The sequence below is a fragment of the Festucalex cinctus genome, chromosome 13, assembly GCF_051991245.1.
Source record: "Festucalex cinctus isolate MCC-2025b chromosome 13, RoL_Fcin_1.0, whole genome shotgun sequence".
NCBI lineage: Eukaryota > Metazoa > Chordata > Actinopteri > Syngnathiformes > Syngnathidae > Festucalex > Festucalex cinctus.
In genome coordinates, this window is record NC_135423.1 from 19,036,237 (window position 1) to 19,059,600 (window position 23,364).

The following is a 23,364-nucleotide window of genomic DNA, read 5'->3' on the forward strand; positions in this document are numbered from 1 at the left end:
AGTGAACTTGTACTTAATGAGCTGTCTTTCTAAACCAATAAGCGCAGTGTTGCTATGCTGTTTCACTTATATGATTGGCCTTTCGGCATGCCAATCATTCTTCAATCCATCCCTTGCCAAAGATCTAATAGTCAAAATGAAAGAATGACACTCTGTCGCTGACGTTTTAAATACAAGTTTTGACGTTCGAATGCTTACATTACATGAACACGGTGTGCCATTTTAGATGCGATTCGGCGTTATAGACGCCCTTGATTCTACATTCAAATGAAACTATCGTTTTTAAAAGCTAGAGAAGCTATGATAGTTGTACAAATACTTTGTCCATCCAGCAATCCATTTTCTGAACCGCTTATTTGTTATTTCACTCTTGGCAACTTACAATACGTCCAAATCTGACTTTATCTTGCTGTAACCACATATCGCATGTATTATTATTATTATTATTATTATTATTATTATTATTATTATTATTATTATTATTATTATTATTATTATTATTATTCACGCATGTGTACGTTACTGCAATAATGTTCTTAAAATTTATATCGAAAATAAAATAGTAGCCTATTATCAATATACAACACAGTATAAAGGTTTTTATTTCGTTTCGTTTTGTTATGTTTTGTTTTGTTATGTTTTGTTATTGTTTACAGCGAAGGCGGAAGTCAAGAGAAGGGAATTCTCTTGCTCCGGCTGGCACCGTCCACACTCTTTACCTTCCTCCTCCGAACTGTGCTGGGCATCGTTGCGCGTCAAAACATTGCGTCTGAGCACGACTTGCCAGGGCCCTGAGAGCAGAGACAAGAGACGAGAAGACGAGAGGACGTTTTCGTCAGGGAAGAAGCGCCAATGAAGGTTTAAAATTGGCACTGTCACGAAGAAAACGAGGAGGTGCGACATTTTTCAGGCTACGCGTAGGTCCCTTTTTCTCCCCCACAAAGGTAAAACTATTTGCTGTGCATTGTTGTTGTCGTCACTTTACTGCATTTCTTTTGACACACTGCATTTAATCATTGTTATTCTGTGCAGATTCAGTGTCGATGTCAGCTCTTAAAGTCTGTGGTGCTTGATTATTTATCAACACATTCGGCACTCTGATGTTTCCCTAAACGTACTATTTATTTATTGGGTCGTGCCTTTACAGTGCATTGATTTATTTGGACTTTTAAAGCAAGGTTTACTCTTCTCATCCACTTCATCCTCACATGTTGTTTTGTGGCGTCTGTCCCGAGCGCGTGCGTCACAGTACGCGTGCACGCGGGCGTTTGTCGTGAACGTTGCATTGCATCGACCATACGTGATCGATGCAAGTTAGGCTGTAACCCTCTCACGTGACCTGCCAGGTCACTGCAGATCTTCAAGTCAGTGTCGGATGGCAGTGTGTGTTTGTTTGAGTGTGTACGTGTGTCTGCCTGCGTGCGTTTGCGCGTGCGCACGGGATTGCTGAGCTCAGGCATCCCTGCCATCTGGGCTCCGTGTGGTGGCTAAAGTTTTGGCCCAGATAAAGTGTGCCACTGCCTGTGACCTGATTCATACAGTAGGCAACACACACACACTGGAGGCCTTCAGCGTCCCCACCAATTCACAATTTTGTGTGTTTATTGATGTGTAACTACACCAATTGGTGACACATAGGCCTTCCTGTGCAAGTTTTCGGCAGGCTTATCCAAAACGTTTTGAAGGGCTACACAAGTTTGATATTGTGTAAAAACTTGCAGCCTTACAATCTTGCGTCATTCTGCAGATATACTCTGTGGTTATTGATCATGTCATCACTCAAGAGTTTATTTTCAGCAACGGTATCATCATGACCACAGGCCTACCGTGTCTCACAAAAGTGAGTACACCCCTCACACATTTGTGACTAATTTCTTTTCACTGAAGAAATAAAACTTTGTGGTTAGTGTACAGTTCATATAATAACAACGTAAATTTACTGTCCCTGCAAAATAATTCAACAGACAGCCATTAATGTATAAAGTACTGCCAAAAGAAGCATGAATACTCCAATTAGCCAGTTACACATTCTCAGGTGTTAATTGGGAGCAGGTGTGTCAAATTTAGTGTGATTGCTCTCACGCTTGTGAGGGCTGTACTCACTTTTGTGAGATACTGTATAGCTAAAATAAAACCCAGTAGAAAGTTTAATGGCTTATAACTAATCTATCTCTTTGCAGTGTTTGATAGGAATATTTTGTGTACTTCATTTATGCAATCTCACGTTCTTCCCCTTTGGGTTGTAACTAGAGGTGTGCAAAATTTCCGATTCTTAGATTATTCACGATTCGGCCGTGCAACAATCGAGAACGATTCACAAATGTCCAAATTCCGATTATATAAATATGCCAAGGGAAGCGAAACGAGCGAAAAGTACGCGGAACTGAAACGCAGTAGCGCGCGCGGTCTTCGGGACGCTTTTTGGGACGGACCGAGAGTACACATCCACAACTCACGCCTCGAGATTCAAAACAACAACAAGCATGGCTGAGCTGACCAACCCACCTCTTCGTGAGATCAGACCTGCTCCGAAAAGGCAAACAACTTCAGGCGGAAGTATCAGCTAGCTGGCTGCAGTGCGTCGGTTAGCGTTCTACAGGGCGCCGCGCAGTGATACGAACGAACGAACAGAAAAGTAGTGGCTGGCGGTAATGGCGTCTGACTTTATTCAGAAAAGAGTATTGTGGTGGAAATGTATCACGCTTTTGAAAACAAATAGTTTTTAGAAGAAAAACGCTTTATTTCCGAGACCCCAGCCAGCTTGCTGGACTATTTTCCTCTCGTCCAACGCCGAAGTCAGCGCTGATCGCACACACGGGAGGTGAGGATCAAATTGAGATTCATGTTAAAAAAGCCGAACGATCCCATTAATGTTTACACGTTCATGTTTACACAAGTTAAAAAGCAGAAAAGCACTTGAGGTTTTTTTTTTTTTTTGTACCTCTGAGAAACTTTAATGTTTACATGTTCATCTTTACACAACTTAAAAAGCAGGAAAGCACTTTTTTTTTAAGGCATTTGTATTGAAGTAGTAGTTCACATTGTCTTTCATTTATACCTCAGTGCACTTTTGAGTGGATAAAAATAATATATTTTTGCTCAATGCTATGTTTTATTCTGTTGAAGACTGAATATACTTAAAAGCTGTTGTTACAGAATGAGGACTTGAGTATTTTATTTACTGTTTTGAACTGTTAACTTGATACTGAAATAGTAGTTTATTTAGGCCTGAGAGGACTTTTGTACTATTTTTGTAACTAATGTACGAAACATTAAAAGCGCCAAAATACATTGTTTTTTTTCTGCTGCCTGGGGGGAAATCAATAATCGTTTTATAATCGAATCGTCGCCTCTGAATCGTAATCGCAATCGAATCGTGAGGTGCCCCAAGATTCCCACCTCTAGTTGTAACCCTATTCAGGAGTCACCATAGCCTCATCTTCTTCCTTGCTCCCTGTTTTTCTCCTGTCGTTTGATCCAGTAGCATATCTCAAAGATTAAGCCGTGCAAGTGTAACTGCGATTGGCTCATTAAATCAATGGTTGCTTTGATTGCTTCGCCATTACTTGGATGACTGTGACAATTCTAGCCTAATACATAAAATTCTTCTTTATTATTTAAAAACAGAGCACAGAAAATTCAGCAATAGTGTGATTATCTATCACTTCAGTTAAAACATTTTCATCAGACCTAATGGCTTTGTCAAGTATCAAGTATACGTACTTGGTATTGGTGAGTACTGTACTCAAATGTAAGCACTTCCACTTGTACTCGAAAATAAAGTGGCAGTATTTCCAGCATCCTTCTGCCGATATAGCCGCTGTCCATCTTCTGTACATGTCCAAACCTCTGTATGTCAATCTGTCCTCTCTCACTTTGTCTCCAACCCTTCCAGTCTGTATCGCTGATCCTGCCCATCGTTGAAGAGAATTTCATCATCTTCAATTTTTCCATCTTCAGCAATGTCTCTTCCTCTTGTGTCTCTAAACCATACATCATGTCTTATCTCGCTATCCCCTCCTTTTGTATTTTTGGTGACTCATGCCATACATACACGAAAATATCTCTTTTTGTCCTTTCTCCGAGTAAATAGATTGATCATCAATTTTTTACGAAACACAGTCAAAGAAAGCATGATACACATCCTTTTGGGATTTCGTAGCTGTGGTATTTGATATGCGGATGAGGCTAAGTGATGTCATTCATAGCACCGATCGGGGAACGCGATGAAAGTAGGTGGAGTGCTGATTTGTGCTTGTGGGTGCAGCTCGTGCGCAGCATTCGACGCACACTTCTACTTCCCACTCTGTCCCCGTCTGACTCGCATCCCTCGCTTTGCCCCCATCGTCGTCACAAACGGCAGCAGCGGCGGCGGCGGCGGCATCAGTGGGTTATATAACAAAGGTTTTTTTGTTGGGATATACAAGGGGCCTTTCGGCTGGTGAGACTCATGGCACGTAACCCTTTGTGATGACACTCCGAAATGACCAGAACGGCCAGCGCGGTGACCTCAAACGACGCGCGTTAGGACTGATGAATAGACAGTGGCAGCACAGGAAAGACAAATGCAATTGTGTGGTGGTGAGGCCTTTAGATAAGGAGAGCACAGGCAGGGGGGGAACCAAAATAGACAATGATAGAAATGGACAAACACTATCAGACACTAAGGTTCTGTGTTTGGTAGCAGTCACGGCTTCTGTCATGTCATCTTTGATTACATCTGCTACTGTCCATCTCACAATCATTTAGTGGAGTTTGTCATATCTTGTCAAACTAAATTGTTACTTTAACAATGCAGTCGTACAATTAATTGCAGACTTAAGCTGCAAAATGTGTTCACGTCATAGTATATCGTCACATTCTCTTTCATTCACTTTTTGCTAGCTGACTATTTCTGAAAATGTATCTGTAAGCTAGCTATTCTGAATTTTGCAGCATTGTGATGTAGCAGTGTGTCTAGTTTAAATAACAGAAGTGGGCACGTAAATGATTTATGAGAGTCCTTCTGTCATTGTCAATCTGTCAATATTTGGAGCCGAACCATATTGTAATCGTCAATCCGTCATTCGTCAGCGAAATGGGCATCCGTCAATGTTTCCGTCATTTGTCATATTAGACATATCGTATGTGCACATGGTTGTAACTGCCGCGAATACTGCCACACACGGCCAACATGCTCAATAATAGGGGTGTTAAAAAAAAATCGATTCGGCAATATATTGCGATACTACATCGCGCGATTCTCGAATCGATTAAAAAAAAAATCGATTTTTTTTTTTATTTATTTTTTTAAGAGCTCAGAATTGTTCATTCGGTAGTCTTACCGATTCAACGTCTTATCATCATCGCCTTTTTTTTTTTTTTTTTTTTTTTGTGTGTGTGTGTGAATCGATTTTTAAACTTCCATTTTTAATGGAAAAATATTCAACAAAACGTCTGACTTCGGGTTAGGATTCACACCTTGAGCATGGAAGAATGTTATATGAACGGAACATTAAGCCTTAATATTTTATTTTAATGCTGTTCAAACATGAAACAGATTACAACCTCTATAAGACTGAAATTTCAGATAAATAAATAATACATTTTCATATAAATCTTACACTCTACAAGCTTACTGATTAGTATTTTCTAAATTTGAATGAAAAAAAAATCTCAACAATCGACTTATAAATTCGTATCGGGATTAATCGGTATCGAATCGAATCGTGACCTGTGAATCGTGATACGAATCGAATAGTCAGGTACTAGGCAATTCACACCCCTACTCAATAAGCGCCCTTTTTAGGACCCTTAGCTGTTTCAATAATCTGCCTGACTTAAAATGGTCAAGGACACTTAGCTGTCTAACAATGTGCCTGATATCAAATAAACAAACTTGACGACTACAGTAAACTAATGCAGGAGGAAAATATATCATGGTCCCCAAGTAACCACTTGCCTAGTCACGATGTCTTTGGTTATTAAGGCAGCGATATCCACACTATGATTTAATTGTACAGGGCTAGCTTATACAGCAGTGGCTCATTTGTATGAGTGTTACGACTCGAGTGGATGTTTAGTGTGCAGCCTTTGATTAAGATATCTGGAAGCTGCTGTAAATTGGAGCCGTGTTGTTTTTAACTATTACCCGCTTCAGGAACTATGGAGTTTATGTTTTTGGCTGCATCTAACCATCTTAAATCAAAACCTCCATTGCCTTGTCGCATTGACTGAGACTGAGACGAACCTTTTTAGTTCAGACAAAAATAAATAAATAAAATAAAATAAAACGTATCAATACAGCTATATCATTGTATTTTTTATGATCACCATGACAATGCTATGATATTGTAAAACTGTAATCGGGGTACAATTTCAAGACCACCCGATTAGGACAGGGTCCAGGTGTCCCATCTCCCCAGCAACGTTTTTATAGCTCTCCTCAGGGAGTCGGAGGCGTTGAGTAGTGTATTGTGCGTCTACCCTCGCGTGCTCTACCAGCTGGACATGCCTGGAACTACTCCAATGGGAGGCACCCAGAAAGCAACCAAATCAGATTTCTGTCAAAGCGTACAAATTATTGCAATTTATTGGAGCATTTATTTGCTACAAAGGTTTGAGCTAAAGATATAAGGTCAGATAGGTTTCTGTTTTTTTTTCTTTCTCCTATTGCAGTATTCCCTAACATATACTATATTCTCAGGCGTACAAGTAAAATACAATATGCACAGAGAGAACTCAACATTTTCACTTAACAGTTTCAGACCACTTTTCCCGCTTTCATATGCCGGAATATTGTAATATGATTCAGGGGTTATTTAATGATAAATCAAGGAATATGTAAAATAAATGGAAAAACTAAACGGGAAAACAGATTTGAAGGGCTATTCCTTCCAACAATGTTGAAAGTAGCTCCGTACAGAAAAAAAAGTAGTGAAAAAATAACCTTCTTCAAGGGTGCTGACATCTCAAATTAAGCACTACAGTTTATATATATATATATGTATATATATTAACTTTCGTATTTCAATCTTGTGACACTTTTTGTCATTATTGCCTTTGTGTGTGGATGTGCATGTGCGTGTGTGTGGAAGTGGGTGGGGTGTTGGGTTGACTGATATCTGTACTGAGCACCGCTTTGTGCCCCAATCCCACTCAGCTGGCACCAAGTCAGACAAAGGGCATGTCTCACGTCACACTGCGTTATTTATTTATATTAATAACTCCCTGCTCCCGTCATTACGAGAACAGTTATCAGCTCATGGCCAATATTAAAACTGAGGTTTCAGGAGGCCAATAAAAGGGTCTTTCTTTCTACTTCTCTTGGACAGACAGCTGTCCTTCCTTTCAGAGCTTTATTAGTTTTTCCAGATGGTTCCTTAAAGACTGACAGGAAGGAGACACCAAATGGTGCAGCTTGTTGTGATTCTCATTAGTGGCGTGTAGTTAGATTTCAATGACTGCTCTGCTACCATATGAGAAATAACACTGGGGAACAGCACAACACTTTTATTACAACATTTTTTTTTCTAATTAGCCAAATAAGCTTCTATGATACTGGTCATATCTGATGGGCTTGACTACATTTTCTAGTTTGACTACAGGAAAAATCAACCCGTCTGATTTTCCATCTTATACTGCTAACAATGGGACTCATTTACTAACAAACGTAAATGGTACTTCATTTATATAGTGCTTTTCCACCTTACAAGGTTCTCAAAGCGCTTTACATTCAACTACTCATTCATTCACCTACTGATGCCACAGCATCAGGAGCAAGTTGTGGGTTCAGTATCTTCCTCAATTCAAGGATACTTTGATGTGGTCATAATGGTATGGGATTGAACCCACAACCTCTGGGTTGGGAGACAACCACTCTACCACTGAGCCATGCCACCCTGGGTCATTGATGGATAAGGACTTCACCAGACCCAGCCAGTACAGTTAATTTAGAAATAAAATATTTATTCTTTATTATCATTATTTGTTTATTGTCTACAAATTACTATTATCTCCAGTTTAGGAATATACATTTTAGGAGATACATCTTTCATGGAAAGCTTTCTACAATGGTCGCACCAGATGATAGTCGGCCACATAATATTTTCAACTTAAATCAAAGTTGTAAGGACTTACAATTAGACATCTAAACAAAAAAAGCTATCTAGCTACACAAGTAACATTATAATAAAAATATATATTTGTTGGACAAAATTGACCTATTACTGAGCTACAGAAACTAAACTGAGTGATCTGATACTTTGCGGAAAGTCAGAAACCATGTAAAAGCTGTATTTTGTTTGATTTAACTTACCCAGAGTGCATGCCAGTTGGATGTATGTGCCCATATTGTGTATCACTGTATTTAAAATTTGTCACAGCACACCAGGAAAAGTCCTTTGGGAGAGGCATGACTCTTTCTTGTGACTGCAGGCTTTAAGTAAGCCAGATCCTAGCTGACATTGGACGAATGTTGGTGTGTACTGTGTGTAGTATGTACCTAGATGAGTTGCCACCCAATGGCCAGGCACGTACAGCAGAGACAGATAACCCTTTTCACCTTTGCTATGTCCTGATAGCCTGCTTAAAAGTAGAATGTCTTGTCTTGTAATAACTTTGACAGGCACAAACTGTTATGCATTCAAATTTGGCCATAACCTACCAAACCTATAGAACAATCCGGGGCAGCTCACTAATCTCAGTCACCCGGGCAAGCAACACAAGTATTTTAAGGACTCGGTCTATTTGGTATCATGGAGTGAGTTCAGCATGAGGCTCACAGTTGTGTTAGGCTAAGCAGATTAACTCCGCGGCCTCATGCTAGACTTCTATGCGAGCTTGCTTTCCTGCCTCCATTGGTTGGGTCAATGGGAAGCGTGCCTGCAAGTGTGGACAAACACCCCAATGCAGCTGCTCGGGGAGGAGGTCTGCAAATGGCTCGATTCTGCAGAAGTTGTTTTCAGCTTGAAACCTAGGGTACAAAAAAAAAAGTGTTTTCGAGCCATCTGTTTCTCCTTATCTTGAAAGAATCATGTGACTGTCACTACCATTTGAAAACTATATATTATTTGAAACTGCTGAATAATACAGTACATAACACAATTTTTTTATCAGCCTTATGTTCTGTCAGCAGTGACTGTTACTTCTGTTTTCATTTTCATTTAAGGGTATACAACATTTTTGTCCAGTTGAATGGACACTTAGTTAACCAGTGACTAAAGCAAGGTGCACACGTACCAATAATTTAGTCTAATTCTAATGAAATCCAGCAAAGGCATGATTTTGGTATTTCTCTGAAAGATTATCTTGAGCAACTTTACTGTGTTGTGAAGAATGTCAAGATTGAGTTTTCCTCTACTATCAGCTCAGTGAACAGTCTTGGTCAATAATCGCAAATTTTAAACTTGTTCAACAAATACTAAATCCTTATGTGTTCTTTCAACACAGAGTTGGGCCAAACAACGGACTCAAATAATGATTGTGACTTGAAAGAGCAATAGCTATTTTATATTGCTTGCACACTTGTGTTTTGTGTCTCACATGTCATTCACAACAATCACAATGACAAGGAGGAAGTTATGCAAGTGTAATGTTGTTACCACATAAGCCAACAGTTAGCCTACCTTCTTCTAATATTATTACTACTACTACTACTACTACTACTACTACTACTACTACTACTACTACTACTATTACTATTTCTTCTTTGTATTTTTTGGCAGTATGAATGCCCTATGGCACCATGCTGCCATCACAGGTCAGTCTTGGTACTACAGTAGATCTTGTTTGCGGGGCGTGAGACTCGCGATTGTCCATGGAGATATTTTGAGTACACCACACACTATAAGAGCAGTAAACTAGAGCCTTATTTTTTTGATTATTTTTTTGACTTTATTTTTTTGAAAATAAAATGATGGATAAATGGCAACCAGCCATTAAATAAAGTTGTCTACATGATCTGCCCAAACAACACTTCTCTGCATTCACTACATCTTCAGCTGATGTGCAACTGTGAAACCATGAGCTCTTTCATTCTTCTCTTGCGGTAGGTGTTTGCCTCCCGACCCACCGCCCACCACGGCCCTCACCTGTGTGTTGCGGTGCTTCCCTTGTGAGCCGACCTGGGCCGGCAGTCCCTTCTTGCACCGCCCGCCAACCCCGCCCATGGTCAGAATGACGCGCTCCAAGACCTTCCAGGCCTACCTGCCGAGCTGCCACCGGACGTACAGCTGCATCCACTGCCGGGCGCACCTAGCCAACCATGACGAGCTCATCTCCAAGGTAACCGGCGGTTGGTGGCGGCACTTCATTGCATTGACTTCACTCATTTTACTTTTAGATTTAGTTACGGCAAAGTGCGGAGGTGCATTGCAATCACAATGAAGTTTTTTTTTTTTTTATATATATATTTTTTTAAATAGTTCCTCTTCCATTTTTCAGAATATATATATATATATTTTTTTAATCTAATTTTTCAAAATTTTCTTTTTCTGAATAGTTTTTTTTTTTTCTGTTTTTCAGAGCATTTACTTTCTGTTTTTTGGATTTTTTTCCCCCTGTTTTCTGAATAATTATTTCTGTTTTTCTGAAAACAATTTTTCCTGTTTTGTTTTAAAATATTTTTTCCCCTGTTTTTCTGATCCCCCCGTTTTTAGTAAAAAAAAAAAAAACACCAGCTTTTCACATCCCCCCCCCCGTTTTTGTTTTTTTTTTACCCAGTTTTTCATAATTCTTCTGTTTTTCATTACTGTTTCCCCTGTTTTTCTAATGTTTTATTTCCTGTTTTTCAGAATTTTTTTTCAAAATGTTTTTTTTTGTGTATTTTGGCATTTTTATTTATTTTATTTTTTTTGTCATTTGGGATGTTTTGTGTATTTTAAATATATTATTTTAAACGAAAATTGAAAGGAACATGTATTTTTTAAGTAAATCAGAAAAAAATCCGTAAAACAAGAAAAAGAAATATTTAAAAAAAAATAAAATAAAAAAATAAAAGGCCCCCAAAAGTGAATGCAACATGCTTCCGTAGAAAAGAACCTTGAGTTACAGATGTGCTTAATATATTCCAACTCAGATGGCTTCACTTTTACAGGCATTTAAAACAGTAACCATGTTTTAATATTTTTCAATATTTACATTATGATTATACAAGTGAATAGGCAGTTTTAGCCTCTCTACTGTATCTCCTGTGACTGGATTATGTTCTAAGATGGTTAGTGAGTTGTATTATGAATGAATCACTTTTACACGTGCAATGAAAACAGCATTCACCTAGCACACAAAAGACCTTCTGTTTCAGCGGATAAATGACCTGGAGCTGCACGTCTTTGATTGTTTTCATTAATACCTTCTGTGAGAGGCCATTCCAGGGAATTTAAAAAGGTGCATGTGTGTCGCAGCCTACTCATCTTGCTTTTTTCTTGCCTCTGCAGTCGTTCCAGGGCAGCCAGGGCAGAGCCTACCTGTTCAACTCAGTGTGAGTGTCCGTCTTTTGTTCTTTGTTCTCTCCATCTGTTTTCAATTGGCTTAACTTTGGCTGGTCGGAAATAAGCTCCTATGCACGCTACCCTCGGGAGACGAGCAATTTTCCATATGCTGTTATTTCGGGAAGGAAGTTTGCGATGCATATTGTTCCACCAGGTTGGCACATTGTTTTTGTTTTTCGACTGCGGTGTAGACGGCAAGCGTGCCTCCGGGGGCTGTCATTATCAGATGAATTTAGTCAGAAAATAAGGCTGTTCGAGTCAATGCTAGGCAGCCCAGTTCTCTTCTCTGAGAGTGAGTGGGTGGGATTCAGTGACTCACTCACTCTGTGCACATTACACTCTGTATGAAACTGAGCAAGTTAAACTCGCTCCTGTCTGTCTGTCTCTCTGTGAACCCATTCTTGTTCTTGCAGGGTGAACGTGGGGTGTGGTCCTGCAGAGGAGAGAGTTCTGCTCACAGGCCTGCACGCTGTAGCAGATATCTACTGTGAGAACTGCAAGACCACCCTGGGATGGAAATATGTGAGTGCCCTTGGCTTATTTTCAGTACTGCACGCAAACCGCTTCAAAGGTTGTGAGGTGATTAACAGCCACGTCCTAATTTTATTTGCACCTCCTATTATATTTGGACCACCTCCTCATTCGGAATCAGTCAAGCTGCAGGCAGGATTCAGTAATAAGCATCTTTATTTATCTTTGGGGGTGCTGTTCGGCAGGTTGGGAATAAAGTATGACATTTAACTTGAACACACTGATGGCCCTTTAAAAGACACCCCTGCTTTCATAAGAGATTACAACATTTAAAATTATGATTTTCGTATAAAAAAAAAAAAGAAAATTAACTGAAACTACAATTTTATGTTTACAAAACTAACTATAATTATAGTAAAAATGTCATTCGTTTTCGTCGTTGGTAATTAATTTAATGCATGAGCTTTTGGGGATGATTTTAAATGTGATTTTATGTAGATTTATTTTGATATTAACCGGAATAAGGATGACTGAAAATGTGTCACACAGAAGTGATGTCATTAGCAGCAGCCAATAGAAAAGCACCTTCAGATGGCGTCGCTTCCAAGTTTTTTTTTTTTTATATTGCGCACTAGTAATACATATTAAATAAATAAATAAATAAATATTACTGACTAACTAACCAAAACTAGGCATGTATTAAATAACTAAAATTAATACAAACTAACAAACCACCCTAACCTTTTCTTAACTGTCTGTGCCAGGACTGTCCACAAATGTGACATATGTGCCACAAATCACTATATCCAGTATATATTGTTTTTATTATTACTCTGATTGCTGTAGTAACTGGCAGTAGTAGAATCATTATGCCATCCATCCATCCATCCATCCATTTTCTTGACCGCTTATTCCTCACAAGGGGGTTGCTGGCGCCTATCTCAGCTGGCTCTGGGCAGTAGGCGGGGGACACCCTGGACTGGTTGCCAGCCAATCGCAGGGCACACAGAGACGAACAACCATCCACACTCACAAACACACCTAGGGACAATTTGGAGCGTCCAATTAACCTGCCATGCATGTCTTTGGAATGTGGGAGGAGACCGGAGTACCCGGAGAAGACCCACGCGGGCACGGGGAGAACATGCAAACTCCACCCAGGAAGGCCGGAGCCTGGACTCGAACCGGAGTCCTCAGAACTGGGAGGCGGACGTGCTAACCACTCGCCCACCGTGCCGCCCATATATAGTAATAATATAATATAAAATAATAATAGGAAAAAAAATCAAATTTTTTTTTTAAGAAGTGAAAATAGTTACTTTGCCTGGTAATGAATTACTTTTATTTCATTTTATTTTATTTATTTATACCCTTGTCGCTAATTGTTTCAGTTGTCGTGCTAGCTAGCTCCCTAGCTAGCGCCCATGGTGCTCGTTTTTCTGCTATGGAGCTAGCTAGCTAGCTAGCACCAGGGGCTAAAGCTAAACTGTGACAGGGTTTTTACTTTCTGAACCTGGATTTGCCACCTCTGGTTATGAAGTCATTCAGTTACTAACAGTTACTTTTTTGAGCAAGTAATAAGTAACTATAACGAATTACTTTTATAAAGTAACATTTCCAACAGTGAAAGTTAGTGGATTGAAACAGCAACCGAAACCAGTGTTCAAAACTGTGATCGATGAATAAATATTCCCAACTCTCACAGGTGTGCTGGAGCCTATTTGAGCTGACTACCTATGTATGACTAAATACAGTGGTACCTTGACTTCCAGTTCAGTTAATCAAAAATGTGAAAATGCAAATTTATTATCATTTGAATTTGTTATTAAAAAGTATTTTACATAAACATTCTAACTTTTTTATTTGACCACATCTACGAATAACCTGACTCATTAGTTTGTTTTAAAAATCAAATGATTGGTGAGAGAGGTCAGAGATACAATCAAACAAACAGTCAAACTACACATTTTTCGGTCCCATGTCAAGGCTATTTAATGGGCAACGCACGTTATCTGCCTTCATATATCAGCAAAGCTGATTGAGTGCAGTTGTCAGAGGTGAACCCTGTCAGCATGGAGGTGAGAATTTACACTGGAGCTTTCGTGAGCCTATTCCATGGTGGGGACCCGCACAAGCACACAATATCCTTGTTGTTCGGTGCCTGAGAGGGCTCCATTGACCGCCTGCCTGGGCCTCACCTCCAACTGTACCATTCCCATGATAAACATTTTCCTACATCAACCTTATGGGTGGTTATTTTTTCGACCGAGGTTCTATTCCTGTCCCGCCGACCCCACAAGGTGGAGAACACATGGCGGGTGTACACACACACATGAAATAGTACTTAATTGGGGGTTGGGGGCAATGACACACATATCAGTTGCAGCTGTGTCGATTTTCTGCTGTCATCAAAGTTCTGTAGAGAGGCCTTGACCCACTGCCCTTATATACCAGAAATCTGATCATGACACTCCAAATCCACACTGTCAAAAGACAAAACAAGGTAGACAGACTCCAGTCCACAGTGAGACATTTCCGCATCTGGTAACAAGATCTAACACAAGTATAGTATATCCTCGAATTGGAACTTTTGGTTGCCAAACTACAGTTTATTTAGTTTTAGTGTTTAAATGTGGGCTGCACGGTGACTGAGTGGTTAGCACGTTCGCCTCCCAGTTCTGAGGACTTAGGTTTGAGTCCAGGCTCCGGTCTTCCTGGGTGGAGTTTGCATGTTCTCCCCGTGCCTGCGTGGGTCTTCTCCGGGTACTCCGGTCTCCTCCCACATTCCAAAGACATGCATGGCAGGTTGATTGGGCGCTCCGAATTGTCCCTAGGTGTGCTTGTGAGTGTGGATGGTTGTTTGTCTCTGTGTGCCCTGCGATTGGCTGGCAACCAGTCTTGGGAGGAATAAGCAGTCAAGAAAATGGATGGATGTTTAAATGTGGTGGGGATTTGTGACATGGGACTGGATGAAAATGACGCCGGATTAGAAGGCAGCAGTCATTGTGCCTCAGTATAATCACATGACCGGCCACACTTAAGACACATGCTCCAAACTGGCCCCAATTTAAAGGGATACTTGACTCGTTGAACAATTTTCAGCAGTGAAATGTTCATATTTTGTCCATAATTATTTTGATTGCTTCATTATTTTTCATGTACAATTAATACCTTTCAAAGTAATTTTTGTACTTGCTGTTGACTGATGATGACATCACCTGTGCTAAGGAAGTCGGTAACGGCCAATCATGGCTCACCTGTTTTCTGGGCTTGGTCAGTAAACTGGGCCACAATTGGCCGCTTGAAAATGACTTGTTCAAGGCCATATGAATGGCGGCAAATGTTTGTAAACAATTTATCTTGGTCTCATGTTTTTTTTAATCACAAAAACCTACCTTTGAACAGGGGTGTGTATACTTTTTATAGTGCTATATCCTCCTGACTACCAGCTATTCAAATTTGTCCTCTGTAGTGGACCTTTTTAAACCTGAATATCTCCCATCCAGTGCATACGATTGAATTAACTCCCTTTGTGCTCTATAGAGGACATTCAGAGCTTTCCAATGATATCAAATGTGTAGGGGTGGGGCTTCCCTCAGTGCAAGCAATTTTCCGGGAAGAGGAAAAGTAAGTGTATCACACTTTTTATTGAACAAATGTAGGCTTTAAATGTTGTTCGCATGTTTTCTATAAGACTCTTAAGAACACGTTAAAGTATTGTTTGAATTATTTTAACTGTATTTGAGCCTAGCATTTAAGTTTTAAAAAATGTCCTCTGTAGTGGACATGGACACATCATAGCTTGAAAATATAAACAATTTTTTCAAAAATTTCTTTTGCAGTATTCCATTTACTTCACAAAAATTGGGGAATACCAAAAATAAACATGATTGGACAATATTTTTTTTTTCCTGGAAGTCAGGAGGATATAGAAATGTTCCTGTACTGTCTTTGAAAGCGAAATGTCATCCCTTCTGTCCTGTGCCGCACCCTCCAGGAACATGCCTTTGAGAGCAGTCAGAAGTATAAAGAGGGCAAGTTCATCATCGAGCTGGCCCACATGATCAAGGACAACGGCTGGGACTGAGCGACGACGAGCCCGCCAGGACATGAGCGCAGCGGAAGGGGAGAGGGTTGGGTGAATGGACGGGGAGGGCGGGCGGGGGAGGGTGTTAGGGGGTTGTAGTGGGTGAGTGTGTGACTTTGGTTTGGCTGATTTACCATTAACCTCTGTAAGTCCCTGCCCATTCCTCCCCTGCGACGCCTCTTGCACACACCGACACTCACGCATCAGGTCGCTGACATCCAAGCTGGGGAGCTGCGGCAGATGGCCTCTGACTGGCGGATGAGACGCGAGGTCTCCTTTTCTTACCGAAACCCGATTCCGTATCTTTACAGCGTTAGCACAGCACTTGAGCGCGCGCTAGTGTTCTAAAGCAGCTCCGGGGGAAACGCATCCAGCAGTCCGCCTCGCTCGGCTGTTCTGCCACCCACCGTAGCTAGCGATGACCTAAGATGATTATAGCAAATCGACATGATTGGGGCGGTGCCAGCTGGGCCGGTGACGAGGCTTGGCAGGGACGCCCGAGCACAACGGGGGATTGATGCTCACTAAAGACGGAGGGGGAGGGCGAGGGAAAGATCGTGTTCCAGTAATGCGGGAGCTTCGACGGCTTCTGGCTGGGACTCGGTCCAAACTCAGGGCGGCCATATTGAAAGATATAGCTCGACCGTCATCGGCTTCTCTTAGAACTTTGCCGGGTTTTTTTTGTGTGTAAGCACAGGAAAGGTCTCGGCTGGGCCCCAAAGTTTCAGTTGGATGGGGAGCGATCCTGAACTGTGAGCATGAGTTTGAGAAATGGCCAGAGTATGACGAGTTGAAGGGTTTATCGTGTTTCGGATTATTTTCATGACCACATTGAAGTCGACTGTGGATGCTAAAAAAGCTAATGATTCACATAGTGGTGTGCCGTGTCTGTGCAATCTCACTTTAGAGGAAATTACTTCCTTGACCTGGGCTGACTTTAGTGGCATGACTTGTGTTCATCCGCTTCACACACACACACACACATGTACTTGCTATGAATTCCCAGGGCAATGATCAGTATATCATGGCAAATAATTCAACTCGAGTTTTAATACCATGTTGTCTTTTTGTGTTCTCACACTCCAGTGACATTTACATGTTTTCTGTTGCTGTTTAACTGCTGTCACATTGAACTGGTCCTAATGCTCCATCATGAACATACCTGGCTACATGAAGCAGTTTTTCTAGAAAGATCCTCGTGTTATTCTCCATGTTCTTTTTTTCTTTTCTTTTCTGCTTGCGTCTGTCGCCCCGACTCGATATTCCACGCGCAAAAGCGGAGTTCTTATGCTACTCTGATGGAAATGTGCTTTTTTTCAAATGAGAGAATCCATTAGACTTTCCATCATGTGGAATGCACCACAAATATACAGTATGCATGAGCTAAAGTGCCAGTCGGCTTTGAGCCGCCGCTTCGTCCCAGCTGAGACGGTTACTGCCAATGGCACCGTTTCTGATCCATCTGCATCATGTCAAAAACGTAACAGACGTAAATGCAATCCAGATGTAGGGCAGTAGAACGTCTCATCTTCCCGTGCTAGTCTCTTTTGTTGATGCTTGTTCCAACCTCTCCAGTTAGCAGCAGTATATGGTCATATTCAAATCCATCACAACCAAAGAAAGCACCCATCAACATGAACCTGACCAAGCAAAAGGTCCTATTTTGCTCGGGGAACGTTGTGCAAAACGCGGGTGTGTATAGCTGAAAGCCAAGGCTGTTGATAATACTTGTTCGTCATATGTATTTTGCATCTTTTATTTTGTAAACAACAGATCTTAATATATGAATCTATTGTATTGACTGTCTTTGCCATGAGGATTACCATTCATGTCAAACTCCATGTTACAGAATGTAAATAATGTCAAAGTGTCATGTTTTATCGACAAACCCCCCACGATGATGAATGAATTTGATTTGGGTCTTGTCAGGCTTTCTCTCTGGTTGGCTGTACAAAATGAATTTTTTACCCAAAATGTTTCAATTTTAACGTCTTTTGTAAAGAGGGATGCTGATGTTGACTTCATGTTATTGGATCATCATCTAATAAAATGCACCTTGATATCTCTATCGACAACACTGTTTCTTCTCTTACTATACGCGGAAGTAAGAAGTAATTAGTTTTGCTCATGGGCTCCCCCTTAAGGTGTGATGTATAATTGAGTGTTAATGACTTTAACACACAAAGGCGTGCTCGTTCCTAGCTGCGCATGCGCACTTCGAGTGTTTGTAGCATGTAGCTAGCTTCATGTAGTGAGCTTCGGATTCGGCCATTCATCGTTGTAGCTCCACCGAGCTGACCGCGTACTTTGAAAATAGCTGAGACCGGCAAGAGGACATCCGTATGAAGCGAGGCCGGCTGCAGAGACTGATGAACATGATGATGAAGATGAGTTCGGACGTTAGCGACATTTAAGAGGCGTTTCCGAGCAGGAGTGCTAGTAGGATGGTCTTCCGCATGCGCAGTTTTTTAAATGTGACAAATGGATGTTTGGCCTCCACTTTTCGAGAACATAATTTAATCTCCCTTTTAAAGCATTTTAATGCTGGTACAACATCTCCAAATAAAGCCCCCCCCCCAACACACACACACACACCCACACACACACATTTTGGTGGAACCTAACCCTAACCCTTAACCCTAACCCTTAACCCTAACCCTGTCTACCCCCATTCTTTACCCTAACCTCAGCCATAACCCAATTCCAACCTAAACTCTAAAACCAAGTCTTGAAAAGTTACGAATAAACACTGTTTTTTGTCTACTTAATTTTCTAATGAATTGGTAATGTGGCGCAAGTGCCTGAGAAAAAGGGGGTTTTGTTTTCATTCGCGCATGCGCAAATAATACCCCGTGGCATTATGGTAAGGTATGCTAACTTTGTAGCATGTAGCCTACATGTATGTTCGAACATATTTGCGAGTATGTTCGAACGTATTTGCGAGTTTGTTTGAACCTATTTGCGAGTATGTTCGAACGTATTTGCGAGCATGTTTGAGTATGTTCGAACATACTCGCCAGTCGCCAGCCAAAAATGTTTACACCACATTGGCAGCTCTACGCTTCCGTAAGTATTCAACAGATGGGTTAAAACGCATGAATTTTGCGAATTCATATTCCAGTAATTCCATGAATGCAATATTATTCAGAATGCCATGTTTACAGTAGTGAGGGGTGGGGGCACATACAAGATATTGTCAAGAAAATGCTGATGCCATGAAGCCCTGTAAGGCTGAATTTGAAATGTGTCTAATAGAGGTGGGAATCTTGGGGCACCTCACGATTCGATTGCGATTACGATTCAGAGGCTACGATTCGATTATAAAACGATTATTGATTTCCCCCCCAGGCAGCAGAAAAAAAACAATGTATTTTGGTGCTTTTAATGTTTCGTACATTAGTTACAAAAATAGTACAAAAGTCCTCTCAGGCCTACATAAACTACTATTTCAGTATCAAGTTAACAGTTCAAAACAGTAAATAAAATACTCAAGTCCTCATTCTGTAACAACAGCTTTTAAGTATATTCAGTCTTCAACAGAATAAAACATAGCATTGAGCAAAAATATATTATTTTTATCCACTCAAAAGTGCATTGAGGTATAAATGAAAGACAATGTGAACTACTACTTCAATACAAATGCCTAAAAAAAAAAGTGCTTTCCTGCTTTTTAAGTTGTGTAAAGATGAACATGTACATTAAAGTTTCTCAGAGGTACAAAAAAAAAAAAAAAAAAAAACTCAAGTGCTTTTCTGCTTTTTAACTTGTGTAAACATGAACGTGTAAACATTAATGGGATCGTTCGGCTTTTTTAACATGAATCTCGATTTGATCCTCACCTCCCGTGTGTGCGATCAGCACTGACTTCTTTCTGACAGCGTTCGGTGACACCAGTTCTGGTTCGACGTTGGACGAGAAGAAAATAAAAAAGAAAATAGTCCAGCAAGCTGGCTGGGGTCTCGGAAATAAAGCGTTTTTCTTCTAAAAACTTTTGGTTTTCAAAAGCGTGATACATTTCCACCACAATACTCTTTTCTGAATAAAGTCAGACGCCATTACCGCCAGCCACTACTTTTCTGTTCGTTCGTTCGTATCACTGCGCGGCGCCCTGTAGAACGCTAACCGACGCACTGCAGCCAGCTAGCTGATACTTCCGCCTCAAGTTGTTTGCCTTTTCGGAGCAGGTCTGATGTCATGAAGAGGTGGGTTGGTCAGCTCAGCCATGCTTGTTGTTGTTTTGAATCTCGAGGCGTGAGTTGTGGATGTGTACTCTCGGTCCGTCCCAAAAAGCGTCCCGAAGACCGCGCGCTCCTGCGTTTCAGTTCCGCGTACTTTTCGCTCGTTTCGCTTCCCTTGGCATATTTATATAATCGGAATTTGGACGTTTGTGAATCGTTCTCGATTGTTCCACGGCCGAATCGTGAATAATCTAAGAATCGGAAATTTTGCACACCTCTAGTGTCTAATAAAGAAACCGTCCCATTCCTCAATGCTAATGCAGTCAAAGTTAGATTAGCCAACTGCGCTTCTGATTCTGAAAGCCATGCGCAGATTAGACTGACATGGCAGCACATACAAGTTGAAATCTAAATGGGTGGATACATCAAATGACAGCAGTGAAATGGGGTGGACTTAATCTGACAGAAGATTTGTCATTACAGAATACAGTTAGTGTGTCTTTTCACACTGACTGAACACATGGTTGTGGTTTGTGTGAACTAAGTGCAAAAGTCAACATTAGCACTCAGCTGTGACCCTTGAAGATGATGTTTCCGTGTCTCCATGGAAATGAGAACATCATGAGTTACTATCTGGGGACTTGGGGGGGAAACAACAGACGGCCTAGGTTGTGTTAGTGTACATGAGTGGGCTACTACACGCATATGTGTAGGAGGGCGATATAAGAGTCACACCTGTTAGTCACACGTGAATCAAATTTCATGTTACACTTGTGTGATTGTTCTGCCTCCCACTCCAGTGTCCTCCACACTCCCATTCAGATCCACTCACTTGCTGTGTTGTCTCCCTCCGCTGCATGTCCATCTACTGTAGCTATCTGTTTCCCTGTGTTGTTGTTGTTGTTGCTTCCAATGATTCTCCGGGGCTCTACGTCTCGTTCCGTCCGACTTGGCTAAACCGCCGCAAATCTCACTGCAGCAGATGGTGCAGTGTTTGCATCGGACCAGGTCTCCTAGCAACCCCATCTCTCTTTCTCTCTCGCTGTTTTTTTTTTTTTTTTTTTCAATGAGAAAGCACAGCAGAAGAGAGAGAGGAGTCATGCGCCGCCTGGATGTGCCATGCTCGCCCTGGCCCTGCATCGCACGCTGACCGGCCTGTTGAGGCCTATGTTGTTTACGTCTGCATGTAAAAATCCAGGGCAGGGGGCTGACTGTCTGGCTTGCCTAATGTGTATTGATTCAATGTGACGTGTAAGATGAGCAAAGCAGGACAGAGACAACACGTTCTCCTTTATCCTAAAGGGAAAAAAAGTCATTCGTAACCCGACGTGACCTACATTTTGACAAGTATGGTTGCGTCACGTGCTTTTTAAAGGAAGTCCCACATTTTATGGCACTTGAAGTGGCTGCATTTGGATGTTTATGGAAGTTATTTAATGTCTCTTTCATCACAGCAGGAGGAAACATTCCAGTGCCTTCTTAGCACCCCAGCACATCAGCATGTATGGACATGCAGTCTGCCCTGACTCAAGTAGGCTACTGTATAATAAATGATAAATATTAGTAGTCATCTGGGTCACTCTTCCGCACATATGCCTGCAAACACTTTTTGTCAGGTTATTATTTATTGCATAAATGTTAGGCATCTACTAGCTTAGCTGATTCAATTACCTTTTTTATTTGAGCACATCAGCTCGGTAGCCTAGTGGTTAGAATGTCAAAACACGACATTTTAATATTGCGTTTGTAGAAGATGAATCAGGCAGCAAAAGCCACCCTTTTATTCCCATTTCAGGAGGGGCCATTTTGCCACTTGCTCATTGCTCATGCTGTATTTGAGGGAGGTTGGGTGTCGGACCTTTTGATCTCCAACCAGGAAAAGTGCACTGGAAAGACCCTTTGAATTAGCATGTCCGAGTTATGGAGTCAGAAAACAAACTCTTCATCGATCTGCCTCAATCTGACTTCATGACAATGGCAACCCTCATGGAGACACAGAATGTGAATCACAAAACATCATTTGTAAGATTCTAAACATATATTTATCGGTTTATTTATTATTACATTAATTTAGTTGTTCGAAATAACTTCACGACAGTGACTCAAGATTTGTACCAACTGTGTGAATATATATATACCGTTTACTTTCTACATAAAGTTATTTGGTGAAATGTTTTCAACATAAGATATTCCTTTATTTACATAAATAAAAGAAATTATGAATGAAGGTTTGCTGGAGGTCAAAATAGGTTGTGATGAACCAGGACAACGAACAATTTATCGGAATCAGCCTTATTTTTGGTATTTACGTTTGCCTCGAACATTTTGAGGTCGGAACAGCGACAATCCGATTGGGATAATTCTGACTTCCCACCTTCCTCAAATGCAGCATAAGGTAACGGCCAATCACGGCTCACCTGATTTCTGAGTTTGTAAACTGAGCTGTGTTTGGTGAGCATCTGTGATGTCATTTTCAGTCAACAAGAAGTGGCAAAATGGCCACCTATGAGCTAGATTATAAACAGCTGTTTAATGCTTGTTTAGAGTAATGCTGCTGCATAGAAAGAAAAGTTTTGACTTGACTTCCCCTTTAATATTTGGACATGCCATACAAGCATCTATTTTTTTCTTTTTTTAAAGTTCACAAGTCGTTTTATCAATCATTCTACATAGAAGAAGAAACAGACTTTTAGCTAAGGAGCACAAGTTCATAACACAAGACTAAAATTACTTATTACTGTAGGGTAAATTCATCCCAAGAAATGATTCATAATTAATAATGTGATCTTCCTTGAACATAGCCTTCGATTGTGATCAAATTATCATATGACTTGCGCTGGTTGACTCACTTTTGTTTTGCAACCGAGGGAGAGACTGAAAATAGGTAAATTAACTTTCTCAGATAAATTATGAAACAGACTTCTCATCTACAGCCTATCTAAAAATAATTACATTATACAAGCTTCGTTTCGTAATGCTTGTGTCTCATTGAATACAGTGGTTATTATGTTTGTCGTAATCAATTTTCAGCATCTGCTATTCCTGTCAAATCTAATTATGTCATGGACGTAAGCGTGTCAAGTTGAACTTTCCGGCATAAGGCCAACTGCATCGCAAGCATCACCGCCTAGTTCAGTTTTGCCCAAATTTCACAACTAGT

General features: G+C 40.8%; 1 protein-coding gene across 1 annotated transcript; it reads left to right on the forward strand.

Annotated features, from left to right (window-relative positions):
• The first annotated feature begins 707 nt into the window (after positions 1-707).
• ypel2b (yippee-like 2b) lies at positions 708-18,101 on the forward strand. The gene is made up of 5 exons (XM_077541597.1): positions 708-944; positions 10,032-10,263; positions 11,415-11,458; positions 11,882-11,990; positions 15,937-18,101. Exons 2-5 carry the CDS (start codon positions 10,147-10,149, stop codon positions 16,024-16,026), a joined length of 360 nt encoding a protein of 119 aa, XP_077397723.1. The 5' UTR covers positions 708-944; positions 10,032-10,146; the 3' UTR covers positions 16,027-18,101.
• Positions 18,102-23,364: the final 5,263 nt, after the last annotated feature.